This window comes from Oncorhynchus gorbuscha, linkage group LG24 (assembly GCF_021184085.1).
Source record: "Oncorhynchus gorbuscha isolate QuinsamMale2020 ecotype Even-year linkage group LG24, OgorEven_v1.0, whole genome shotgun sequence".
Lineage (NCBI taxonomy): Eukaryota > Metazoa > Chordata > Actinopteri > Salmoniformes > Salmonidae > Oncorhynchus > Oncorhynchus gorbuscha.
The window spans coordinates 35,850,331-35,876,102 of record NC_060196.1 but is presented as its reverse complement, the minus strand read 5'-3'; the positions used below and the strand labels follow the sequence as shown (position 1 = coordinate 35,876,102).

The 25,772-nt window shown below is 46.5% G+C and overlaps 1 protein-coding gene across 3 annotated transcripts in view; it reads left to right on the top strand.

The window, feature by feature from the left end:
- Positions 1–25,772, top strand: part of ctdp1 (CTD (carboxy-terminal domain, RNA polymerase II, polypeptide A) phosphatase, subunit 1) — a 132,171-nt gene that overhangs the window by 50,328 nt on the left and 56,071 nt on the right. For all 3 annotated transcript variants that reach the window (XM_046327576.1, XM_046327577.1, XM_046327575.1), the window contains one exon: positions 16,968–17,248. In XM_046327576.1, the coding sequence (XP_046183532.1) occupies positions 16,968–17,248 (281 nt within the window). The remainder of the gene's footprint in view (positions 1–16,967; positions 17,249–25,772) is intronic.

The following is a 25,772-nucleotide window of genomic DNA, read 5'->3' as shown; positions in this document are numbered from 1 at the left end:
GACTGCGGTCATCCTAACCCCTGTGCTATCTGTTCGATCTGATAGGGTGTTATCTGGCATGTGATCGTCACTGAGCAGGCATTGTTTTGTGTGTCATTAAAAGCAGAGGACAGATGGGGGTTGAATCCCAGTACTGTCTGTTATTGGATCAGGAAGTATTGTGCTGAACTGTAAACATCTCACCAGGGCAGATCAGATTAGAACTCCTGGGCTGAGTTCTAATCCGATTTTACTGTCCACATCAGCAAGATTTCAAATACTATTTGAACCCAGGTCTTCTTCCTCTGGCGAATGAGAACGGTTCTGGAATGAGTAGCAGTATATCCTATGTTCTCATCCAGTCAGCACCATCTCCTGGAACATCCTGAACTAATAAATGCTGACGAACTACGCTATGTCGTTTATGTCCTTCAAGGCCAGGGTTTTCTTTTGACTTGGTGTTGACTCCCTCAGAAGAGTTTACGGTTACTGGTGTTCCCATAAGGTTGCACCGGAATCACATCAGTTACCCAACGGTGAGACAAACATAGTCAAGCTGCTCATTAGTCTGATTCCTGTGTAAATGGATGGTAAAAAGCACTCTTGCACAGCTGTGTGGAGACGAGTGTTTGGTTTGAGTGTGTCCTCTCATCAGCTGTGTTCCAGGTCCCCGTCTGTCTCTCGCCTTTCACACCTCAGCACGAATTAGACGGACACGACCCGCCTTCCCATGATAAACATCAGACACACAGCCTCGCCCTCACAGTAAAAACACAGACCACCCTCCTGGTAAGGACCACCACTGTATAGCACACTATCTCTGAACTGGTGGGCAGGGAAAATTCAAGCCACAAGCCGCTTTCCCCCTCATTTATGCATTTTGTACCCCTCCCCTTCCATCTTCCTCACACAACAAAAGTATTTTCGACAGTCTTGAATAAATCACGAAAGGGAGAGCCAGAGAGCCAAAGGGTGTAAAATCTGCTCCACTCCCAACAATCAGAATGTTGACGTTATTCAACCCCCTACATCTACCCATGTGGACACAAGGCTAAAACCTATTAAAGGAGTATTTCACTATTTTACAACATGATGTTAGATGGTTCCTCACTCTGAAAGTAGTCTATAGGTCAGGAGAAATTGTAATCTGTGGTTCGGTTTTCATCAAACAGCCATTGATAACTATAGCCACTGCTAGCTAAAAATCTATGGTAATGATAGATGCATGTGAACATGTTTTTTTTTTATGGCCAAATAACCTTTAACATCGAACCAAATGGAGTTTGAGTTGATTTCAGGTGATTTTCGTCAAGTAATGACATGCCCCCATCACTTCCAATGATTTTTAGATAGCGGTGACTAAAGTTAGCTGAAGATTGTAGTGTCTTTTCAAAGAACCGAACTATGGATTACAATTTATCATGGCCCATAGCCTACTTTCAGGATGAAGAACCGAACATCAAGTTGTAAAATAGTGGCCTACTCCTTTAAGGTGTATATGTCCGTTTCTGAAGGTGTTCTTAGCATAGGGAGGGCTATATATATATATATATATTTTTTTTTTTTATCTTGAACTTACAATGATTAGATGCGCAGTATCATGACAGCTGGATGCCCACTAATGCTGTGGATGTGCACAGCTACCTTACAGACATAAGATTAGGCCTGATTGTTAGAGTGCTGCAGAGATGATTTCTTTTTCGGAGGATCTCCCATCAATAAAGAGGAACTCTAGAGCTCTGTCAGAGTGACCATCGGGTTCTTGGTCACCTCCCTGACCAGGGCCCTTCTCCCCCATTTGCTCAGTTTGGCTGGGCGGCCAGCGCTAGGAAGAGTCTTGGTGGTTCCAAACTTCTTCCATATAAGAATGATGGAGGCCACTGTGTTCTTGGGGACATTCAATGCTGCAGAATTTGTGTCTTGACACAATCCTGTCTCGGAGCTCTATGGACAATTACTTTGACCTGCTGGCGTGTTTTTTTGCTCTGACATGCACTGTCAACTGTGGGACCTGTTTATATTGACAGGTGTGTGCCTTTCCAAATCCTGTACAATCAACTTAATTTACCGCAGGTGGACTCCAATCAAGTTGAAGAAACATCTCAAGGATGATCAATGGAAACCGAATGCTCCTGAGCGCGATTTCGAGTCTTGTAGCACAGGGTCTGAATACTTGTGTAAATACGGTATTTGTTTTTTAAATTTTTAATACATTTGCTAAAATTTCTATACAGTTTTTGCTGGCCTCCCGAGTGGCGCAGCGGTCTAAGTCGTCACTACATACCCGGGTTCGATTCCAGGCTGTGTCACAGCCGGCCGTGACCGGGAGACTCATGAGGTGGCGCGCAATTGGACCAGCGTTTTCCCGGGTTAGGGGAGGGTTTGGCCGGCCGGGATGTCCTTGTCACATCACGCTCGATCAACTCCTTGTGGCCGGCCGGGATGTCCTTGTCACATCACGCTCTAGCAACTCCTTGTGGCATGCCGGGCGCCTACAAACTGACTTCGGTCGCCAGCTGGAGGGTGTTTCCTCCGACACATTGGTGCGGCTGGCTTCCGGGTGAAGCGAGCAGTGTCAAGAAGCAGTGCGGCTTGGCAGGATCGTGTTTCGGAGGACGCATGGCTCTTCACCTCTCCCGACTCTTATTATTATTTATACATGCACAAGTTTGGACACACCTACTCAAGAGTTTTTCTTTATTTTTTACTATTTTCTACATTGTAGAATAATAGTGAAGACATCAAAACTATGAAAAAACACATGGAATTATGTAGTAACCAAAAGGTGTTAAACAAATCAATATATTTTATATTCTTCAAAGTAGCCACCCTTGCCCTGATGACAGCTTTGCACACTCTTTGCATTCTCTCATCCAGCTTCTCCTGGAACGCTTTTCCAACGGTCTTAAAGGACATCCCACATTTGCTTTGCACTTGTTGGCTGCTTTTCTTCACTCTGCGGTCCCAACTCATCCCAAACCATCTCAATTGGGTTGCTTCACGGTGGGAAGTACACATGCGGAGATCATCCGTTCACCTACTCTGCGTCTCACAAAGACACAGCGGTTGGAACCTCAAATTTGAACTAATCAGACCAAAGGGCAGATTTCCACCAGTCTAATGTCCATTGCTCTTGTTTCTTGGCCCAAGCAAGTCTCTTCTTGTTATTGGTGTCATTTAGTAGTGGTTTATTTGCAGCAATTCGACCTTGAATGCCTGAGTCTCACAGTCTCTTCTAAACAGTTGTTGAGATGTCTGCTACTTGAACTCTGAAGCATTTATTTGGGCTGCAATTGCTGAGGCTGGTAACTCTAATTGAACTTATCCTCTGCAGCAGAGGTAACTCTTCCTTTCCTGTGGTGGTCCTCATGAGAGCCATTTTCATCATAGCGCTTGATAGTTTTGTGACTAGACTTGAAGAAACTTTAAATGTTCTTGACGTTTTCCGTATTGAGTGACCTTCATGTCTCCAAGTATTGATGGACTGCTGTTTCTCTTTGCTTATTTGAGCTGTTCTTGCCATAATATGGACTTGGTATTTTACCAAATAGGGCTATCTTCTGTATAGCACCCCTACCTTGTCACAACACAACTGATTGGCTCAAATGCATTAAGAAGGAAAGAAATTCCACAAATGTAACTTTTAACAAGGCCCACCTGTTAATTGAAATGCATTCCAAGGGACTTCCTCGTGATGCTGGTTGAGAGAATGCCAAGAGTGTGCAAAGCTATCATCAAGGCATAGGGTGGCTACTTTGAAGAATCTCAAATATAACATTTGATTTATTAAACTTTTTTTGGTTACTACATGACTCCATGTGTTATTTCATAGTTTTTGTCTTCACTATTATTCTCAAATAGTACAAATAAATTAAAACCTTTGAATGAGTAGGTGTCCAAACTTGACTGGCACAGTATATACCTGTTTTTGCTTTGTCATTATGGAGTATTGTGTGTAGATTGTTGAGGGGGGAAAATGATTTAATACATTGTAGAATAAGGCTGTAATGTAACGAGATGTGGAAAATGGGTCTGACTATTTTCCAAATACACTGTAAATTATTTTCACTGCCATTACAGTAATTGAAAAACATAATGACGTGGTGACCATTATAGATAGTTTGGAATTCACACTGCGTCTACTATGAAGGACGTTAGGGATAGTTTCGCGAGCCAATACTAACTAGCGTTGGCGTAATGAATCTATGGTAACAGCTAGCATACTAGTTGTTACCATAGACTTCCAGTCATTGCGCTAACGCTAGTGAGCAACTTCCTCCAAACAGCACGACAAGGCATAAAATGGTGTCCACGAGTTCATCGGTCTCTGAGGGAAAATCTAGAGGCGTCCCTTTTTAAAATGTCTTGAAGTAGTATAAGGCCAGTGATGATGCAAAGGGACTCCTGTGAGACCTAGTAGCAGATCAACATCCAGTAGAACTCATCAGTCACCATGGGGATCCATGCTCACCCAATGTTCTCTCAATGCTCCAGGCTATTGATCACACGTATCACATCCATCAGTGGGGTCCGATCCTAGTGGACAGTTGTCTGACCTGGAACAGAGAGAATACTGTCGCTGCCTCGCAACCAGAAATAACCTGTCGAGTGCTAGTATGAACGAAAAAGAGGTTTAAATTGAGATGTTTTTACATAGCTGCAAATGCTAGGAATGGACAGGACACAGCTCTTTACCTTCATTGGTAGAATCACATTACGATGGAAATTGGACAGAGAACTGCTGCGGTCTCTATTCCTCCATGTGTTTTAGACGTCTCCTAGAAAATCAGACTTTCTAGTTAAAGTCCTTTCTCCCTTTTTTGTTGTTGTTTGTATGCGATCCTCTTCTAGCATCTTTTGCAGTAGAAATGCCAGCTAATCCATACTCTCTGCTCTCTGCGACAGCTTTCAGAGAAACTAATGCTCTACCCACACACTGAGTGTGTGTGTGTGTGTGTGTACGTTTTTCAGAGAACTCATTTTGTCAGTGTGAATCTGTCGGATGTCTGGGGTGATAATACAACCAGAAGTGATAATAATTATTTAGTTTGTCCTTGTTTCAATGGACGGCCATCTCCTCTTTTCAGCTTTCGCCTCTTCAAACCGGCACAAAAGCCCAGCATGACTAAGAGAAGAGCCTTCTGGAGAAACAAATAAAAACATGACCAGCGCTCAGAATGCTGTGTCCCTGAAAAACGTTGAGACGCATCATCTGGCTCCAAGCGAATGAGAAGCCTTTATCTTTGATATTGTATCTCCACTCCGTATGGAACAGAAGGGAACCGAGGCAGTCAAGGTATCTCTCCCCCGGAGTGGGTTGTAATGAGATGGCCATTGTGTCTCTCTGCCTTCACAGATAGAGGATGGACACAGAGCATTTTTGGGGGATTGGGCTGCTGTGTCTTCTGCAGATTACAAGAACTGAGCCCCATGCTTCCTCTCTTCTCACCTCCCCCCTCCTCTCCACGCTACCAACTGAACGGAAAGGAGGCTGCCTGAAGAAGACATCACTGTATAATTTATAACGAGCCAGTGGGGTGATTAAAAATTATTCAGCAACAGAATGGATCATCCAAGATTTCCATGTTTCTACAATAGGAAGAAAAAGTGTCTGTGTCTGAGCTTTTTGTCTCTGTGAAAATGTGTTGTTTCTTGCTTTCTGAGTCCTCTGTGATCAGACATTATGAATGCCTGTGAGTGGCTCTCCTTCCCCTGCCTGGTTGGCTTTGTCCCAGCCGGACAAAGTTTTTTTAAATTTTTTTTTTTTTTTTTTTTAGCTGAGGATTGTTCCAGGATTGGGCTCTGTTCTGAAGTCTGGCCTGGGGAACAGGCCAGGATATACCAATCAGCCAGCCACAGGTGACCAGACCAGCCAACCTGCCAGAAAGGGAGTGGGAGAACCTTGATCACTCTGGGTGGTGCCACTGCCTGCGGCGTCTGACTGAAACAGGTCCCAGGTTGTGGGGTGGGGAATCACAGCAAAGCAGAAGAGTTTTCTGTCTCCCCCACATTCACCAAAATGGCAGATGGTCCAGAGACCAGTCACGTGCCTGTGATAACGATGAGGTTATTTAATTGGTTTATTTGCCTGCATGCAAACAGGCTATTATATTTATTAGCTGCTGGTCTAAAGCCTCCCTCGGGGCTGACCAACGTGCCGGGGCCAGATAAGAGAGGCTGCTATTTGATGCGTGATTCCAAAAGCTCCATAATCAATGGGTGTCTTTTAATATGGAGTTGTGGCCATTGGTAGCATGAACAGTCCTGTGGTTGGCAATGCAGTGATGTGGAGTGGATTGCCATGCAGCTTAAGAGCAAGCAGTGGGTGACCGTTTTTCTCCATTTCGAGAGCTTCGTCCTCACTGTTGGGTTTATAACTAGCAAAGAAATAGTCTATGGATAAAGTGGACTGATTTGACAAAACACCAACCATAGTCTTATTACATCCCGTCATCAATCTTTTCCAATCAGTTTCCAATCTCTGAAAGGAATAACGCAGCCGTGCGAGTCTCCTGTTGACCCTTAACATCAAGCAGACAGACATCACACTGGATTAGAGCAGAGCCAGTGCTAAAATGCCACAGCGCTGCAGGACGTCACCCATTCCTCTCCCAGGGTACACCTGGGGCAACGGCCACAGACCGCCTACAGACACAGTTCTGCATCTCACCCCATAATCCCTTGTCTGATCAGATTCAGGTGATGGACATTGCTTCACCGCTGACTTCATTGCTTGCTTTGTCCCTAGCTCAGTCTGTTGACCTTTTTTTCCTTGGTCCAGGTCACAAGTCTGATGTCCTTTTTAAGGACTGGCTGACTGACGTGTGTTCAGGGGTAGGCATGTTAAAGTGACTGGAAGTGAAACCTCTACAAGTTCTTCATTCCTTTCTCCTCCACTATTATTACTTCTGCCACAGAGAGTATAAATATTTCTCTCTGACTGCTTGATGTCCCTGTCCAAGGTGCTGAAACAGGCCACACAGGGATAGCTGTCCTCTCAGACTACTTTCCCCACAGCAGTCTGAGTTGTGTGAGGTCTGTACTGTAGGGTCAGTTGCTGTCAGTGATCAGTAATTTACAACTGTCCCTGGCCCATGCCAGACCACTCCATCACCAGGTGTCCAATGCCATCATCTCTCCCAAAAGCTGGACCCCTGAATATTCCCTCTGATCAGTTCCCTCATTTTCACAGTCCTTGGCAACCTGACAGCATCACTATCAGAGGGGGGGGGACTGTTTGGAGCTGAACCTCTCTGTTCTGTTTTCTTGTTAGGAGGGAGAGGTGGCGGCTATGGAAAGACATCCCCTTTTTATATGTCAACGTGCATATTTGTTTCTGTTTTTAGTAGGTGTTAGATGTCAAGTGAGTTAATCCTTGTCGGTTACTTATTTTCTTTTGATTTCCTACAACTTTTCACTTACGCCTAAGCACAGTATTTTTTGGTTAACCTGCAGGTGCATTCCTATTTCTCTGGTTTACCTGCAGGTGCATTCCTATTTCTCTGGTTTACCTGCAGGTGCATTCCTATTTCTCTGGTTTACCTGCAGGTGCATTCCTATTTCTCTGGTTAACCTGCAGGTGCATTCCTATTTCTCTGGTTTACCTGCAGGTGCATTCCTATTTCTCTGGTTTAACCTGCAGGTGCATTTCTCTGGTTAACCTGCAGGTGCATTCCTATTTCTCTGGTTTACCTGCAGGTGCATTCCTATTTCTCTGGTTAACCTGCAGGTGCATTCCTATTTCTCTGGTTTACCTGCAGGTGCATTCCTATTTCTCTGGTTAACCTGCAGGTGCATTCCTATTTCTCTGGTTAACCTGCAGGTGCATTCCTATTTCTCTGGTTTACCTGCAGGTGCATTCCTATTTCTCTGGTTTACCTGCAGGTGCATTCCTATTTCTCTGGTTAACCTGCAGGTGCATTCCTATTTCTCTGGTTTACCTGCAGGTGCATTCCTATTTCTCTGGGAAAGCTGGAGAGAGAAAAAGGTGGTCCTGTCCTTTGCTGTTCTTATACACCTCTTAACATTTCTCTGGTTTACCTGCAGGTGCATTCCTATTTCTCTGGGAAAGCTGGTGAGACAGAGTTACATGCCCTATGATTTTAGATATTTTTTTCTCTGTAGCTGAGAGCAGAGTGTTTTCATGAGGGTTGGACTACTAGGGCTGGGCGGTATACCGTATTTTACAATATACTGGTATTGATGCACGGACCGGTTTGGGTTTTTACTTTTCCTTCTGTAACGGTATTGGAGTGTTTGGTTTGTTGTTCCTCGACCACGAGACACTTACGTTCAGTCTGCATGGTCAGTGAAGCACATGCAGCAATGTTGACGACAACGATGCTGTTTTCTATAATTACACTATAAGTTTGTGTTTCTTACGTCTGCAAATGGTTTGTTTGTCTTTTCTTAGCCAGTTGGGCCTAAATCGTGTAAGCCGCAAATCACTGGCTAGCTAATAAATGTACTGTCAGAACAAACTAACTATACAGCCTAATAATACCAGGTGATTGGGGTAGACCTAAATCAGCTTGTTGTTTGTGCAACAGTGTCTTCTAAATCAAAGAGGAATACGCGAAGCATGAATATGTTAGCTACATGAAGTAAGATTATAGGGTCCCCTAGAAAACACTTATCAACACTTTGGTTCCTACCCTTGTCACAATAACTCCTCCCTGGCATTTTCATTTGATGTCACGTCACACAACTCTGTATTCAAAGTTCTAACTATTATACCCGAACTGTAGAATTATGATAATTATTCTATTTCCATGATTCCAACACCCAGGTGTTTTGCTCTAAATCGCAAGTCAAGATTGTTTGCCCATATCGTGCAGCCCTACGTGGCAAAGGATCTCAAATTAGTGCAGGAAATTTATGAAAATGCTGAATTTTGGGGGGAGGTTGAAGTTGAATTGAACTGTTTTATACTATCAGAATGGAGAAAGACCCATTGAAATCACTTGTAATGTACGTGTTGCCACCCAAGGGTTACACAATACTCAAAACAATTTTAAAATGTGTATTATTCAAAAACATACCAGCAAAACCATTTAAGTACTGTGATATAATATTTTGAGCCATATCGCCCAGTCCGAGGTTGGGACTGGTAGCTAAGAGCAGAAAGACAAGACGAGACAGGGCTGCTTTGAAGATTTAACTTCCTTCTTGGATAATTGCGCCTATCAGAATGGGACTGGCTCCTGGCCGCTCTAGGCTGTGTTACAGAGGAAGCATATGGTCTTTGATCTGGCCCCGGCCCCCGAGGAGCACAGTGAGATAATTGATGGAGAGAGAAGTGGCAGTGGATGTCTCTCACAGGCTCAGTTGTAGCGTGGGTGTCTGTCACTTTACTAGTCTCACTCATACCTCAGGAACATTTTCTTCTTCTCCTACTTTCTCCGGTATGTACTTGTCATTCTTGTATTTGTGTGACTGACATCTGGGTATTGATAAAACACTTTCCTGAGTCTGGGGAAGTGGACTTGCAGTGAAATCCAATAATTGACCTGGTGGTGTCAAGTGTGATACCCCTGCTAGGAGAAGCACTTCTCTGTGTGTCATCTGGGGAGTGAACTATAGGAGCTAAACAGAGAGACTGTGGGAGGTTGTTTTTAATGAGTTTACGTAGCATGAAAGAGTTAGATTGTCTACAATAATTGTCTAAGCTGGCGACTTGCCAAATGTTTTTTATTCATGGACCTGAAAAAAAGATACTGAACTTTTCTTATTTACTCCCAGTGTTTTAGTGTTTTTTCTTTTCGGTCAATGATCTTCTCAATCACTACATTTGGGACCTTCCCCTGCTCAAGCCAAGCAGCCAATCGTCTGGACGGCCAGTAAAAGTAGTATAATCCCTTCAATGAAGTATGTCTGCTCAGAGCTGAATTTCTCTCTCCAATAACCTAGAGCTAACAGCAGTGGTTCAGAAAGATGAGCGCTGATTGATTATGTGAACTCCTGAACCTGGGCAGTGTGAGTCAATCTACCTCTAAGTCTCTACCTGTCTCTGTCCGCTCGCCTCAGGTTGAACTCTGCCTCTAGCAGCAGTATTATCCAGTCTGTGTGTAAACGGCTTAGCCAGTCCAGTCTCTTAACAAATATAAATGTTTATTTTTCTTTCACAGCCACAGACTCCACAGTACTTCAAGATGAAGTCCTGAAGACATTGGAAAAGTTTCCCTCCACCTGAAACGGTTTCTTTTCAACTCCAAGGACAGAGTTTTTAAAGCTAGTTTTGCTGTTGATTTGAGGCCCATTGTGAAGGAATCTCACCACCACTGAGCTGGTGAATGGATAACGATTTGACTTGCGTTAACAATGTGTCGTTTCCTGTCTGTGGTTCTGTAGAACTGTGTTTCCCTTCAACACACTGTGCTGCTCACTCCCCCCTTCAGGAGTCGAAGTTAGACTTCAAACTTGAAGTATTCACACTCTTCCATCCTGAAGTTTATCTCAACAGTTATCCACATTTATATCTTAAATATAATGGTAATTCATTCACTTATGCTTCTTCAAAAGTCTGCCAAGACTAAGCCAGGGCTTCTTCCTTAGAGACCGACCATATGGGACTACTGGTGACACCTCCCCTGCTAAAGGCATTCATCAGTGATAACACTGAACCGGGAGTTCCCTGCAGCTCCCTGGGATCCACCTGTGTCCCTGTTGAGCATCATGGCCCATCATATCACATTCACTTCTGCCTGTAGCAGCATATTGTATAAAGCCGTCCAATTATAAGCTTTCATATCAGCCTTATAAGCATTCATTCTTCTTCTTAAGCTGAGTCACTGTACTGGTGATGCAATTCATTTGTGATGTCCAGATATGAATATAAAATGCTGCATTATGGTTAATGAGGTCAAACCAGAGGTGACTGGTCTCATAACTCTTTGTAAAGACATGCTGTTTCCAACCCCAAGGTTGTGTAGCTGTTTAGACAGCTTAGGTCACCAACTCCAGATCTACATGGCGTTTCCTATGAGTTAACATGCATTGAATTTCATATCAGAATTTTTCCTTGGGTGGAAATGTCCATTTCTTCCCCCTAGTTTGACTCTCAAGCATATTTACAGCTTTCATGTCGAGGAGCGAACTACTTTTCCTCTCAGTTCTGGGGTCTTTGTTTCTGACAGCCATGTGTGTCTTAAGATGGCTCTCATCTGCCGGTCTGTCAATCACTCTGATGAACATGTCCTCTGACCAATAGCTGTGTCACTGTCTTCCCCTATTACAGGTTTGGCTGTGAGCCTCGCCATCTTTTAAGCCCAATCAAAACACAGTAGAAGACTGTGGGTGGATGCAAAATAGCACCCTATTCAATAGGTGGGTCCCGGTCAAAAGCCTTTTCAGACACAGCTCGTGTCCTCCTAAGAGATTCATCAAAGCGATGCAGAGTTGTCTAGAGCATGTTCAGCCGATGTAGTTTTCTTCTTGTGGACATTGACAGATTCAACTGTTCTGTTCGGCTTGTGTTTCATCAATACACATCCGTCCACTGCTTTCCATCCGCGTCCTTTCATTAGTACTCAAGCAGACGGAGGGAGAATGACAGACGGGAAGAGCTGTGACATCTCTTTGTCTGTGTGGGTGTCCGATAATTCTAAAGTCCTGCTGTCAATTATCATGACTGTCTCTGTCTGAATCGTTCCCGTTTTGAAGTGGCCAGTAACCAAGGTAACTTATGAGGAACAGTTTTAGCTTTAAGTGTGTGCGTGCCTGGCTCATGGTCATATCTATACAGGGGACTAAAGGCAGCCTGACTGAAAAGAGTCTGAGATGCAGTCCACCAAGTGGATCTAAACTGCAATCCAATCCACCGGAGTAAACCTTCAGAAGGTTTTCTAGCTCTGTTAAGCCTGGTGTACCTGTAGGGTGCCCTAATCTCACCAGCCTCTGGTTTTTCCAGCTTCTTACAAAAGGTTTTGGGCCACTGATGTGCAGAGATGAATGAGCATGGCACAGTACAGCAGATATGACAGTCCAAACCCTAGTCATCGTGTTTTCTTAAGGCACTACCACTTCTCCTCACGGGTCCTCTTCACTCCGTTAGGGGTATAGAGGCCGGTGCATTTAGCACGCAATAAAAATGTCTGAATTCCTTTTATATTCTGGTGTCAGTGCTCCTTGTAATGGCGAGGCCTCTGGAACACTCTGGCTCCCTGCAGCCTCCATGTGGTGTTCTGAGAAGCTGTGTTGCTGCTGTAGCATGTTTCTCTCTGCTTGGGCTCTTATTACCGACAGGAACATTACATTGCGTGAAGTGCAATGCCTCTGTGGAGAAGACCATGGCTCCACTGCAAATCGTACCCCATTTCCTTTTGTAAGTGCACTGATTTTGACCAGGGCCCATATGGTCGGGTCTAAAGTAGTGCACTGTGTGGGGAATAGGGTGACATTTCGGACACATCCCATGCTGGTTCTGGGGATTGTTAAATGCCTGCCGCTCTGCAGGAGACGGATATGAACCACTCTGACGTTCTGAGCTGCGTTCTGGCAGGGTAGTGATTTGAGCCTATCACACGGCAGGCCTCGGGGGCACGGCCACACTGCCTGACTGCACGTTCAGAGATGGGTTCAGGTGAAAGTATTCAAGTTAGGCCTATGCTTTAGCAAACAGCAAGTGGTGGTGGATGAAAGAGGAAGGTGTTTGGTTGTCTGTGACTGTCCAAGGATTACAGTGATTGTGTTTATGAGCTATTTTAAGAGAATCCAGAGACCATTTCTATTTGTTTTATCAGTCTCTGTAATCCCTGATGATCTCAGCATGACCCTCCTTGGGGATTTGGGGGTTTATTTGTCTTATTGGTAGTCGTGCCTCCGAGGGACCAAACACAGCCAGAGGGGATGACTCTTCTGCAGGGTTCTTATTGACTCAGTGGAGTGTGTGGAGATGATTCTGTGATGTGAGGGCTTACATTGATTTTAAGTTGTCAAGAATATTCGTCGCTGAAATATGCTTCAGGGAGTCAACGAAGGACTAGTGTTGCTGGTAGTTTATGCTTGGTTTGATATTGAATATCTGTAATAATAAACTGCATTTCACTGTCAGCATTCATTTTATCGGCAGAGTGCATGGATAAGGTAAGTACTATTTATTTTACATAAATACATCTGTCTCTCTTGTATTGATGGATTATTAAACTGTCTGGAACAAGTCATCTGAAACACCAATACCCTGCTGCCATTACGCGATGCAGAGCGCTCCTATCTGACTACTGGTGCGTTGTGTTATAGCGGCTACACTAGTTTAAAGTCCCGCTCTGAGGTGTATATACAGTACGTGAACATAATTTCTGACAGGAAGATGGTCCCTGCCTCTTTGAAATGCATCAGGACCTGCCACAGCCCAACTACATTCACACCGTTATCGATCATGTGGAAAAGGGGACAAAATATTGCCCGTCAAGAGACTCTTGCGGTATTCTGTAAAGTGCCACTAAAAAGCAAACTTCTTCAAAGACAGAAACAGGCAGGCCAGTATGTGTAGCTGCTGCTAATCTCTGTTATTATCTATGCGTAGTCACTTTATCTGAATATTATTTACATAATTACCTCAACACCTGTGCCCCCACACATTGACTCTGTACCGGTACCCCCTGTATATAGCCCAGCTGTTGTTATTTACTGACCTGTTCCCCCCTGTATTGACTCTGTACCGGTACCCCCTGTATATAGCCCAGCTGTTGTTATTTACTGACCTGTTCCCCCCTGTATTGACTCTGTACCGGTACCCCCTGTATATAGCCCAGCTGTTGTTATTTACTGACCTGTTCCCCCCTGTATTGACTCTGTACCGGTACCCCTGTATATAGCCCAGCTGTTGTTATTTACTGACCTGTTCCCCCTGTATTGACTCTGTACCGGTACCCCCTGTATATAGCCCAGCTGTTGTTATTAACTGACCTGTTCCCCCATGTATTGACTCTGTACCGGTACCCCTGTATATAGCCCAGCTGTTGTTATTTACTGACCTGTTCCCCCTGTATTGACTCTGTACCGGTACCCCTGTATATAGCCCAGCTGTTGTTATTTACTGACCTGTTCCCCCTGTATTGACTCTGTACCGGTACCCCCTGTATATAGCCCAGCTGTTGTTATTTACTGACCTGTTCCCCCTGTATTGACTCTGTACCGGTACCCCCTGTATATAGCCCAGCTGTTGTTATTTACTGACCTGTTACCCCCCCCCTGTATTGACTCTGTACCGGTACCCCCTGTATATAGCCCAGCTGTTGTCATTTACTGACCTGTTCCCCCCTGTATTGACTCTGTACCGGTACCCCCTGTATATAGCCCAGCTGTTGTTATTTACTGACCTGTTCCCCCTGTATTGACTCTGTACCGGTACCCCCTGTATATAGCCCAGCTGTTGTTATTTACTGACCTGTTCCCCCTGTATTGACTCTGTACCGGTACCCCCTGTATATAGCCCAGCTGTTGTTATTTACTGACCTGTTCCCCCTGTATTGACTCTGTACCGGTACCCCCTGTATATAGCCCAGCTGTTGTTATTTACTGACCTGTTCCCCCTGTATTGACTCTGTACCGGTACCCCTGTATATAGCCCAGCTGTTGTTATTTACTGACCTGTTCCCCCTGTATTGACTCTGTACCGGTAGCCCCTGTATATAGCCCAGCTGTTGTTATTTACTGACCTGTTCCCCCTGTATTGACTCTGTACCGGTACCCCCTGTATATAGCCCAGCTGTTGTTATTTACTGACCTGTTCCCCCTGTATTGACTCTGTACCGGTACCCCTGTATATAGCCCAGCTGTTGTTATTTACTGACCTGTTCCCCCTGTATTGACTCTGTACCGGTACCCCCTGTATATAGCCCAGCTGTTGTTATTTACTGACCTGTTCCCCCCTGTATTGACTCTGTACCGGTACCCCCTGTATATAGCCCAGCTGTTGTTATTTACTGCTGCTCTTTCATTATTTGCTATTCTTATCTCTCACTGTTTTTGGGGTATTTTCTTAACTACGTTGTTGGTTAAGGGCTTGTATAAAGTAAGCATTTCACTATTGTTGTATTCGGTGCATGTGACAAATAATATTTGATAAGTTTGGGAAACACATGGTGGTTCTGCAACAGGGATCCGTGGGCTTACACTTGGTGTTAGGCTACTTTCTGTCAATGAGAAACGAACACACAACCTACAAACAGAAATTTCATCGACATTGCCAATTCCTAATTTGCAGGTGCCTTAGGGGCTTGAGCTAATTGTATTAGATAAACAAACCGCTAACAGCAGGTCAGTGAAAGTACAACGTTTGGATTGTTTCTGGCTGATTCCAGGTCAACACCATGCTATACTGTATTTGTTGTTTTTGGCCGTCTAAATTGATGTCGTCAACAACAACAACAGTTGGTACCTTAATGAACCAGGCCAGACCCCCCAAAATGAGCTCAGCTCCGGGGGTGTTTCCTTTGCTGTGATCTGAGCTCTCCAGTGCTCTGACAGTGTAGCACGATGCTTGTGTGTTAAATGATGGAAGTCTTAACTGCTCGGCTTCTCTCCCATTATAAGGGCAAATCTCTCCGTCCGTTTCCACATCGATTTAGTTTTACCTCAGGTTAATGGGGGAGGGGTCTCACCCTATTTTAATTGGCCCAAATGGCCCTCAGGGGATAATGAAAACTAGAGGACTGCTATAATACGAGGGCACTAGGGTTGGGGGGGGGGGGGGGTCCTTGTCCTTTTCTAATTTGTGTAGGTCAATCCTGTGTCCAAGGCCTGGGTTTCAGTTTGTAGCCTAAATGCTGTCTTTTCGTTGAGCTGTGTACTCTCTTAGGCTGAGTCATCCCAAATGTCATCCTGGTCAAATGTCGTAGGGAATATATAGGGAATTGGGTGCCATCAGGTAATTAACCTTAATCTACCTGCGTCCAGGTTAGGAGCATAGTCCTTCATGACATCCACAGATGGCTATAAGGAAGAAGCCTTTCACTGATTGATAGTATTCCTCCTAATAAATATGGTGCTGTGTCAATGTATTCATACGATTCTCCAAGGATTTAACTCTGGTTATCGTCGTGGCAACAGTTAATCTCCAAGGTGTAGGCTATATCCTCTTTTAACCATTTAAAAAAAATCACATCAAATACCGTATGCAAATGTTTCTAAATGGAATCGAATATGCATAATTAAATGATGTAGTGCACTATGGGAGTTCTCCTCTGTACCTCTAAGGTTTAAACTGCTTCTTTATAATAATCTCTGTGAACATTGTTATTTTAATATAACATTTATCTCATTAGATAATAATGTATCCAATTAAACTGAAATAACTTTTACTCTGACATTTTTGTTCAGGAATATAAAGCCTTGCACTAACGTGTAGTATTCTCAGCTTGGATAGCCTACATTCCTGTAGACCATGTGTCAAATTCATTACACAGAGGGCCAAGTGTCTGGGGATTCTCGCTCCATCCTTGTACTTGATTGATTCATTAAGATCTATTTAGTAAAGCACTCCCCTCAGCGGGTTGTCTAGGTCATAATTGAAAGGAAAAAACAAACCCCTTCAGACACTCCATGGAATGACTTTGACACCCCCTTGCCTTAGACTTTCCATAGGTTCATTTTCCTCTCTAAATAATGCATGTCCAAACAGCACGGGATTGGTGTTCCCTGTAGGCAGAGAGGCATCTGATTGGGTTATTCCCTGGAGAATAGAAAGTAACTTGGTAGCAGGCCAGAAGAAGACATATAGGTGAAGAGGTAGCATGTCATGTTAAATGCTGTTGTTGGGCCATGTTAACTGCTGTAAATTTGATTTGATGTGCAAGAGAACAAACTGAAAGTAAATGGTTCAACTAAGGGGTTCATTGTGTCTAATGATCTGATGGGATCTAGGTGAAGGGTTGAGGTGTTGTCTACTGTATATAGCGCTCTGGTAGACACTGAGAGGCCTGCTGTACTGTATAAACCGCCCTACCCTGGGGGAGCCAAGCATCACCCAACCACCTTTCTGTTGACAGGTGGACGACATGCTAGATGAGGAGAGCGATGAGGAGGGAGATGGCCGGGGGAAGAAGACAAGGGAGATGGAGGAGGAAGATGAGATGGAGGAGGAAGCAGAGGGGCAGCGTCCCCAGAGTAGTGGACAGAGCACTGAGGGAGAGAAGCAGCACCGCGAGCAGCAGCACCACCACCACCACCACCACCACCAACCGGGTCTGGCCACCGTTATAGAGGAGACTGAGAAGGCACAGATGCCACCTAGTGACCAGGGCGATATGATGACGGGTAGCGTGCCAAGGTAAGGCCCCCAGCGCACCATCTTTAAACCAGGCAGGGCAGTGTTATGTAATCCATTACCTGATTTAGACTTTTTCATAAAACATTTTTTACTTGTTATTGTATTTTACCCCCATTTTATGACACATCTAATTGCGATCCAATTACGATCTTGTCTCATCGCTGTAACTCCCAAAAGGAAATGTGTCTTCCGAAACAACATGAGCCGCCTAACCGCGCTTCTTAACACCCTCCCACTCAACCCGGAAGCCAGCCGCGCCAATGTGTCGGAGGAAACACTGTTCAACTGGCAACCAAAGTAAGCCTGCAGGCGCCCGGCCCACCACAAGGAGACGCTAGAGCGCGATGAGCCAAGTTAAGCCCACCCATACCAAACACTCCCCTAACCCGGGCGACGCTGGGCCAGTTGTGCGTCGCCCTATGGGGCTCCCGGTCACGGCCGGTTATGACACAGCCTGTTGTCGAACCCAGGTCTATAGTGACGCCACAAGCACTGCGAGGCAGTGCCTTAGACCGCTGCGCAGATTAGCAGTTTTCTAATGGATGAGTAGAAGTGTTTCATCAACCAGCCTTATGGTGACAGCTTAAAGACATCTATAGCTAAAGGTAAGGACTATGAAGTGATGCGGCCATATTCACAGCCGCACCATTGACTCAGTGTAGTGGTGGTAATACCTAGGTGATGTTTCCAAGCTGGGAGGAGGGTTAGGGTTACAGTCTCCTACTGCTGTGGGACAGGGTAGCGAGTCTAGACTTCCAGAAATGTGCCTCTCAGATGCTTGTCCTGCCTTACTCTGACGTTGCCTAGTTTAGAACCTGGACACGGGGTGTGAAGACCTCCGTCTGTGTCCTCCACCTCCACCACAGGAAGGCCAGGTCGGACATGAAGCTCCCTGGTCCTCAGTTATATGGTGTCCTGCCTAGGGATGTGCACGATTTTATCATATCCAAACGGAGGTTAGTATTCGAATACTTGTGTGAGTATTAATTTCAGCGAAAATACAATTATAGGTCTATGTTAACACTGAAAAGTATTTTTCTAAATTAGCTCAATGTGTAGCAAGTGGAGTCAGAGGGAACTAATACAATGCAGGAAGGAATACAATTACGTAATTAAAAGTTAGCAAAAGGAGAGCGTAGGCTCCAACGAGCAACCAACAGGCTGCTGTTTTATATGAATGGGGTTGGGGAGAAAACGCAGCTTGTAGCTTCAATTAGCCTAGCTAACAATAGCTAGCTTCGCTCAGCTACTCCAGTCAAGACAGGCACTGTTATATAGGTGATGATGAATTACGTTGTGGCTGCTCGCAACCATCAATCACGCCACTGCTGCAGCAATAGTGCGCCAGCCTCTCTCCATCGCGCAGCAGTGCTCAGGTAAAAAAACACTTGTATTTCTGATATCTGACAAAAATTCATGATACTATTTGAATAGAGATATTATTTCAAAACCCTGTCCCACATGGGTTAGTGTGTGTGACTGCCTGCCTCGGTTAGCAAGCTAACGTTAATACATATTTTATTTGGTCTCTTATGTATGCAGCTTTATTGTTAGAACAACTCTGATGAAAAGGGAAAAGTTTTTGTTGTCACTCCTTCCGACGACCCTCTCACGGAGGTCCGTGCTCTCTGATTGGCTCAAAGTCAAGTGGTCGGGCGATGACTGGCAGGCCAATTTTACGTGTAGAAATGGCTGGTTCGACAGTACCAGGTCGCTACCCCAGCGGGTGGTGTCTTTTGTTCTAGGCCGTGGCTGCGAAGTACGACGTTTTCACCCCGCCCCTGGAAACTCTTTTCTCTAAGCTCAGGATCCGGATCACGTTCTACCGCACAAAAACAATCAGCGTTTTGTGTGATGGTGTAGTCTACTCTTTATAGTTGCTGCCATATCGTAGCCACTCGCCGGAGTTCCTGAAAAAATAACACCACTATGTTGACTGCCTGGCTGCCTCCTGCTTCGCCAATCTTTTGCAATGATGAGCCACTCTGTTTGTTCGAGCAAGAAAAGGAACAGCCTCCTACTGTGCCAAGTACCTATCGGCAGTTAGTTTTCTCTGTGTGTCTGACCTCTAAGGTCTAACAAGGAGCAGCAGGTCTTATGACAGCAGCCCTAATGGTCCGTCTCCGGTCCTCTTATATTTCTGACCATCAGTCTCCTCATCCTGCTTCTGTCTCTGGGTCCAATCTGGCAGCGCTGATTGGCAAAGTTACATAAACGAGGCTTTCCTTGTTTTGCTGGTTCTGTGTACTTGCACACAGGCAGGCAGATAATGGTGCTGTAGCCCCTCTGTTTTCTCCTTCTGCCTGTTTCTGTGTCCGTCTCTTTCCATCTCATGCCAAATCTCCACAACAAATGTTCTGTTTGTTGAGCTGACTGAACTCCAGGAGTTTGACAGGTTTAACACCAGGAGAAGAGCTGGTGGTGGAGAACCCCAGTCAGCTAGCCTGAAATGGTACAGAACAAAATTCTGCTTGGCGTTCAGTCGTTGGGTCAGCTGCCTGGTTCCAGCTCTCATGAGCTCGGTCTTTTCTCCCCAAGTCTGCCTGAGCACTGCCTGTTTGATTTGTACGTCATGGGTGGATGGGGCACTGGTCTGTTGTGGACCTGGGCCGTGTTCAGCAAGGCACAACGTTGTGGATTGTTCAGAGAGAAATATGTTATGTCGAACAACAAACATGCCTATCTGACATGAACATCAGCTGTTTTGACGAACGAGTGTTCTGTCAGTGCCCCGTCTGGCAGACCATGCTGCAGTAGTTCTCTACCAGCGTCTCCTCGGAGCCCTGACCGCTGATAGACATGCAAATGAAATCCAGGGATAAAAAGCAGCTTGCCTTGTTACCGCTAGTGTTCTCTCTCTCCCCATCTATCTACCATCCCTCTCTCTCTCCCCATCTATCTACCATCCCTCTCTCTCTCCCCATCTATCTACCATCCCTCTCTCTCTCCCCATCTATCTACCATCCCTCTCTCTCTCCCCATCTATCTACCATCCCTCTCTCTCTCCCCATCTATCTACCATCCCTCTCTCTCTCCCCATCTATCTACCATCCCCTCTCTCTCCCCATCTATCTACCATCCCTCTCTCTCTCCCCATCTATCTACCATCCCTCTCTCTCTCCCCATCTATCTACCATCCCTCTCTCTCTCCCCATCTATCTACCATCCCTCTCTCTCTCCCCATCTATCTACCATCCCTCTCTCTCTCCCCATCTATCTACCATCCCTCTCTCTCTCCCCATCTATCTACCATCCCTCTCTCTCTCCCCATCTATCTACCATCCCTCTCTCTCTCCCCATCTATCTACCATCCCTCTCTCTCTCCCCATCTATCTACCATCCCTCTCTCTCTCCCCATCTATCTACCATCCCTCTCTCTCTCCCCATCTATCTACCATCCCTCTCTCTCTCCCCATCTATCTACCATCCTCTCTCTCTCCCCATCTATCTACCATCCCTCTCTCTCTCCCCATCTATCTACCATCCCTCTCTCTCTCCCCATCTATCTACCATCCCTCTCTCTCTCCCCATCTATCTACCATCCCTCTCTCTCTCCCCATCTATCATCTCCCCATCTATCTACCATCCTCTCTCTCTCCCCATCTATCTACCATCCCTCTCTCTCTCCCCATCTATCTACCATCCCTCTCTCTCTCCCCATCTATCTACCATCCCTCTCTCTCTCCCCATCTATCTACCATCCCTCTCTCTCTCCCCATCTATCTACCATCCCTCTCTCTCTCCCCATCTATCTACCATCCCTCTCTCTCTCCCCATCTATCTACCATCCCTCTCTCTCTCCCCATCTATCTACCATCCCCCCTCTCTCTCTCCCATCTATCTACCCATCTATCCCATCCCTCTCTCTCTCCCCATCTATCTACCATCCCTCTCTCTCTCTCCCCATCTATCTACCATCCCTCTCTCTCTCTCTCCCCATCCTCCCATCCTCTCTCTCTCCCTCCACATCTATCTACCCATCCTCCCATCCCTCTCTCTCTCTCTCCCCATCTATCTACCCATCCCATCCCTCTTTCTCCCCATCTATCTACCCATCCTCCCATCCCTCTCTCTCTCTCCCCATCTATCTACCCATCCTCCCATCCCTCTCTCTCTCTCTCCCCATCTATCTACCCATCCTCCCATCCCTCTCTCTCTCTCCCCATCTATCTACCCATCCCCCATCTCCCCATCCATCCATCCTCCCCATCCCTCTCTCTCCCCCATCTATCTACCCATCCTCCCATCCCTCTCCCTCTCTCTCTCCCCATCTATCTACCCATCCTCCCATCCCTCTTTCTCTCCCCATCCTCCCATCCCTCTCTCTCTCTCTCCCCATCTATCTACCCATCCCCCATCCCTCTTTCTCTCTCCCCATCTATCCATCCATCCATCCCCCATCTCCCTCTCTCCCCATCCATCCATCCTCCCATCCCTCTCTCTCCCTCTTTTTCTCTCCCCATCTATCTACCCATCCTCCCATCCCTCTCTCTCTCCCCATCCTCCCATCCCTCTTTCTCTCTCCCCATCTATCTACCCATCCTCCCATCCCTCTTTCTCTCTCCCCATCCTCCCATCCCTCTTTCTCTCTCCCATCTATCTACCCATCCTCCCATCCCTCTCTTTCTCCCCATCTATCTACCCATCCTCCCATCCCTCTTTCTCTCCCCATCTATCTCCCATCCTCCCTTCCCCATCCTCCTTTCTCTCCCCATCCTCCCATCCCTCTCTCTCCCCATCTATCTACCCATCCCCCATCCCTCTTTCTCTCTCCCCATCTATCTATCCATCCCCCATCTCTCTCCCCATCCATCCATCCATCCCTCCCATCCCTCTTTTTCTCTCTCTCCCCATCTATCTACCCATCCTCCCATCCCTCTCTCTCTCCCATCCTCCCATCCATCTATCTACCCATCCTCCCATCCTCCCTCTCTCTCTCCCCATCTATCTACCCATCCTCCCATCCTCCCATCCCTCTCTCTCCCCATCTATCTACCCATCCTCCCATCCCTCTCTCTCTCTCCCCATCTATCTACCCATCCTCCCTTCCCTCTTTCTCTCCCCATCCTCCCATCCCTCTCTCTCCCCATCTATCTACCCATCCCCCATCCCTCTTTCTCTCTCCCCATCTATCCATCCATCCATCCCCCATCTCCCTCTCTCTCCCCATCCATCCTCCCATCCCTCTCCCCTCTCCCTCTCTTTTCTCTCCCATCCCCCATCTATCCATCCATCTATCCTCCCATCCCTCTTTCTCTCTCCCCATCCTCCCATCCCTCTTTCTCTCCCTCCATCCATCTATCTCCCCATCCTCCCATCCCTCTTTCTCTCTCCCCATCCTCCCATCCCTCTTTCTCTCTCCCCATCCTCCCATCCCCTCTTTCTCTCTCCCCATCCTCCCATTCTTTCTCTCTCATCCTCCCCCATCTTTATCTCTCCCCATCCTCCCATCCCTCTTTCTCTCTCCCCATCTATCTACCCATCCCCCATCCCTCTTTCTCTCTCCCCATCCATCCATCCTCCCATCCCTCTCTCTCCCTCTTTTTCTCTCTCTCTCCCCATCTATCTACCCATCCTCCCATCCCTCTCTCTCTCCCCATCCTCCCATCCCTCTTTCTCTCTCCCCATCTCCCATCTACCCATCCTCCCATCCCTCTTTTCTCTACCCATCCCCATCTATCTACCCATCCCCCCATCCCTCTTTCTCTCTCCCCATCCTCCCATCCCATCCTCCCATTCTCTCTCCCCATCCTCCCATCCCTCTTTCTCTCTCCCCATCCTCCCATCCCTCTTTCTCTCTCCCCATCCTCCCATCCCTCTTTCTCTCTACCCATCCCCCATCCCTCTTTCTCTACCCATCCCCCATCCTCCCCATCCCTCTTTCTCTCTCCCCATCCTCCCATCCCTCTTTCTCTCTCCCCATCCTCCCATCCCTCTTTCTCTCTCCCCATCCTCCCATCCCTCTTTCTCTCTCCCCATCCTCCCATCCCTCTTTCTCTCTCCCCATCCTCCCATCCCTCTTTCTCTCTCCCCATCCTCCCATCCCTCTTTCTCTCTCCCCATCCTCCCATCTCCCCATCCTCCCATCCCTCCTCTCTCTCCCCATCCATCTCTCTCCCCATCCTCCCATCCCCTTTCTCTCTCCCCATCCATCTCATCCATCCTCCCATCCCTCTCTCTCCCCATCCTCCCATTCTTTCTCTCTCCCCATCTATCTACCCATCCTCCCATCCCTCTCTCTCTCCCCATCCTCCCATCCCTCTTTCTCTCTCCCCATCTATCTACCCATCCTCCCATCCCTCTCTCTCTCCCCATCCTCCCATCCCTCTTTCTCTCTCCCCATCCTCCCATCCCTCTTTCTCTCTACCCATCCCCCATCTCCCCATCCCTCTTTCTCTCTACCCATCCCCCCATCCCTCTTTCTCTCTCCCCATCCTCCCATCCCTCTTTCTCTCTCCCCATCCTCCCATCCCTCTTTCTCTCTCCCCATCCTCCCATCCCTCTTTCTCTCTCCCCATCCTCCCATCCCTCTTTCTCTCTCCCCATCCTCCCATCCCTCTTTCTCTCTCCCCATCCTCCCATCCTCTTTCTCTCTCCCCATCCTCCCATCCCTCTTTCTCTCTCCCCATCCTCCCATCCCTCTTTCTCTCTCCCCATCCTCCCATCCCTCTTTCTCTCTCCCCATCCTCCCATCCCTCTTTCTCTCTTTCTCTCTCTCCCCATCTATCCATCCATCCATCCCCCATCTCCCTCTCTCTCCCCATCCATCCTCCCATCCCTCTCTCTCCTCTACCGATTTAATGTGTCTGTTTCCAGGGCATTTAAGGTCACATCAGGATACAATACCTCTGAATACAACGTCCTGGTGAAACAATTAGCTTAAAGGGTATTTGAAGAAGCCTTGCATTTATATATGAGTATATAGACTAAGACATTCATACAACATTAAATATCCCTCAGTGATGGTCTCATAATGTTGTGGTACTGTTAAATAAATACGAAAAGTGGTAGAGTTCTGTGCCACTTTACCAGCTACGGAATGACCGGATGGGACTAAGAGTTGCCTCCATCCCACTTCTCCATCTCTGCATTCCTCATCTTCACCACTTTTCCATTTTAGCCTCCAAATGGTCAGGAAACTGTTGCTAAGCTACAGTAGAACTAAAGAGCCATAGAACCGGCATCTCTGTTCTGAGATTTCCAGCCCCTCTGGCATCCTGGTCCCCTGAGAAGTTATTTTAATTAAAGGTATTTTATTTATTTTTAATCTATGGCAATGCCCCTCACCCCAGCTCTGTATTTTCAATATAATGAATTGACAGCTGATGTTTACTTCAAAGCCCCTGGAGGAATTCACAAGAAAATGTTTTCATCCAAGTCTGACATGAAAAACACATTGATGGAGTGAAAAATTGAGTTTTCAATTCATCTTGAATGAAGGTAAATGTTTTCCCAGTCATTTCTCGTCTGTGCAGCTTTTCAGTCAATTGAATGCACACAGGCATATGTGGAATGCCAGCAGAACTGACAAAATAAAGAATGCGCCTTGCCTTCCTCCCTTCCTGTTGGTTGTTCTTCACCACAGAAGTAGAATAACCATTTTCAGAAACCCCGTGGGATAGAAGCCTTCTGAGCACAGGGTTATTCAGAAACCCTGTGGGATAGAAGCCTTCTGAGCACAGGGTTATTCAGAAACCCTGTGGGATAGAAGCCTTCTGAGCACAGGGTTATTCAGAAACCCCGTGGGATAGAAGCCTTCTGAGCACAGAGTTATTCAGAAACCCCGTGGGATAGAAGCCTTCTGAGCACAGGGTTATTCAGAAACCCCGTGGGATAGAAGCCTTCTGAGCACAGGGTTATTCAGAAACCCCATGGGATAGATGCCTTCTGAGCACAGGGTTATTTAGAAACCCCGTGGGATAGAAGCCTTCTGAGCACAGGGTTATTCAGAAACCCCGTGGGATAGATGCCTTCTGAGCACAGGGTTATTCAGAAACCCCGTGGGATAGATGCCTTCTGAGCACAGGGTTATTCAGAAACCCCGTGGGATAAGAAGCCTTCTGAGCACAGGGTTATTCAGAAACCCCGTGGGATAGAAGCCTTCTGAGCACAGGGTTATTCAGAAACCCCGTGGGATAGATGCCTTCTGAGCACAGGGTTATTCAGAAACCCCGTGGGATAGAAGCCTTCTGAGCACAGGGTTATTCAGAAACCCCGTGGGATAGAAGCCTTCTGAGCACAGGGTTATTCAGAAACCCCGTGGGATAAGAAGCCTTCTGAGCACAGGGTTATTCAGAAACCCCGTGGGATAAGAAGCCTTCTGAGCACAGGGTTATTCAGAAACCCCGTGGGATAGGCAAGAGACAGGGGAGTGACCTCTTCAACCCCCTCCACTCTTCATGATTGCAATCAGCCATCACTCCAGGCCATGTTATACTCCTCTTGTCATCTGAAGATGGGGTCTAATGCTTGATTTCCGCGGCGGCTAAGAGCTTTCTTCACTAAAGTCCAGGCGTTTTTTTGT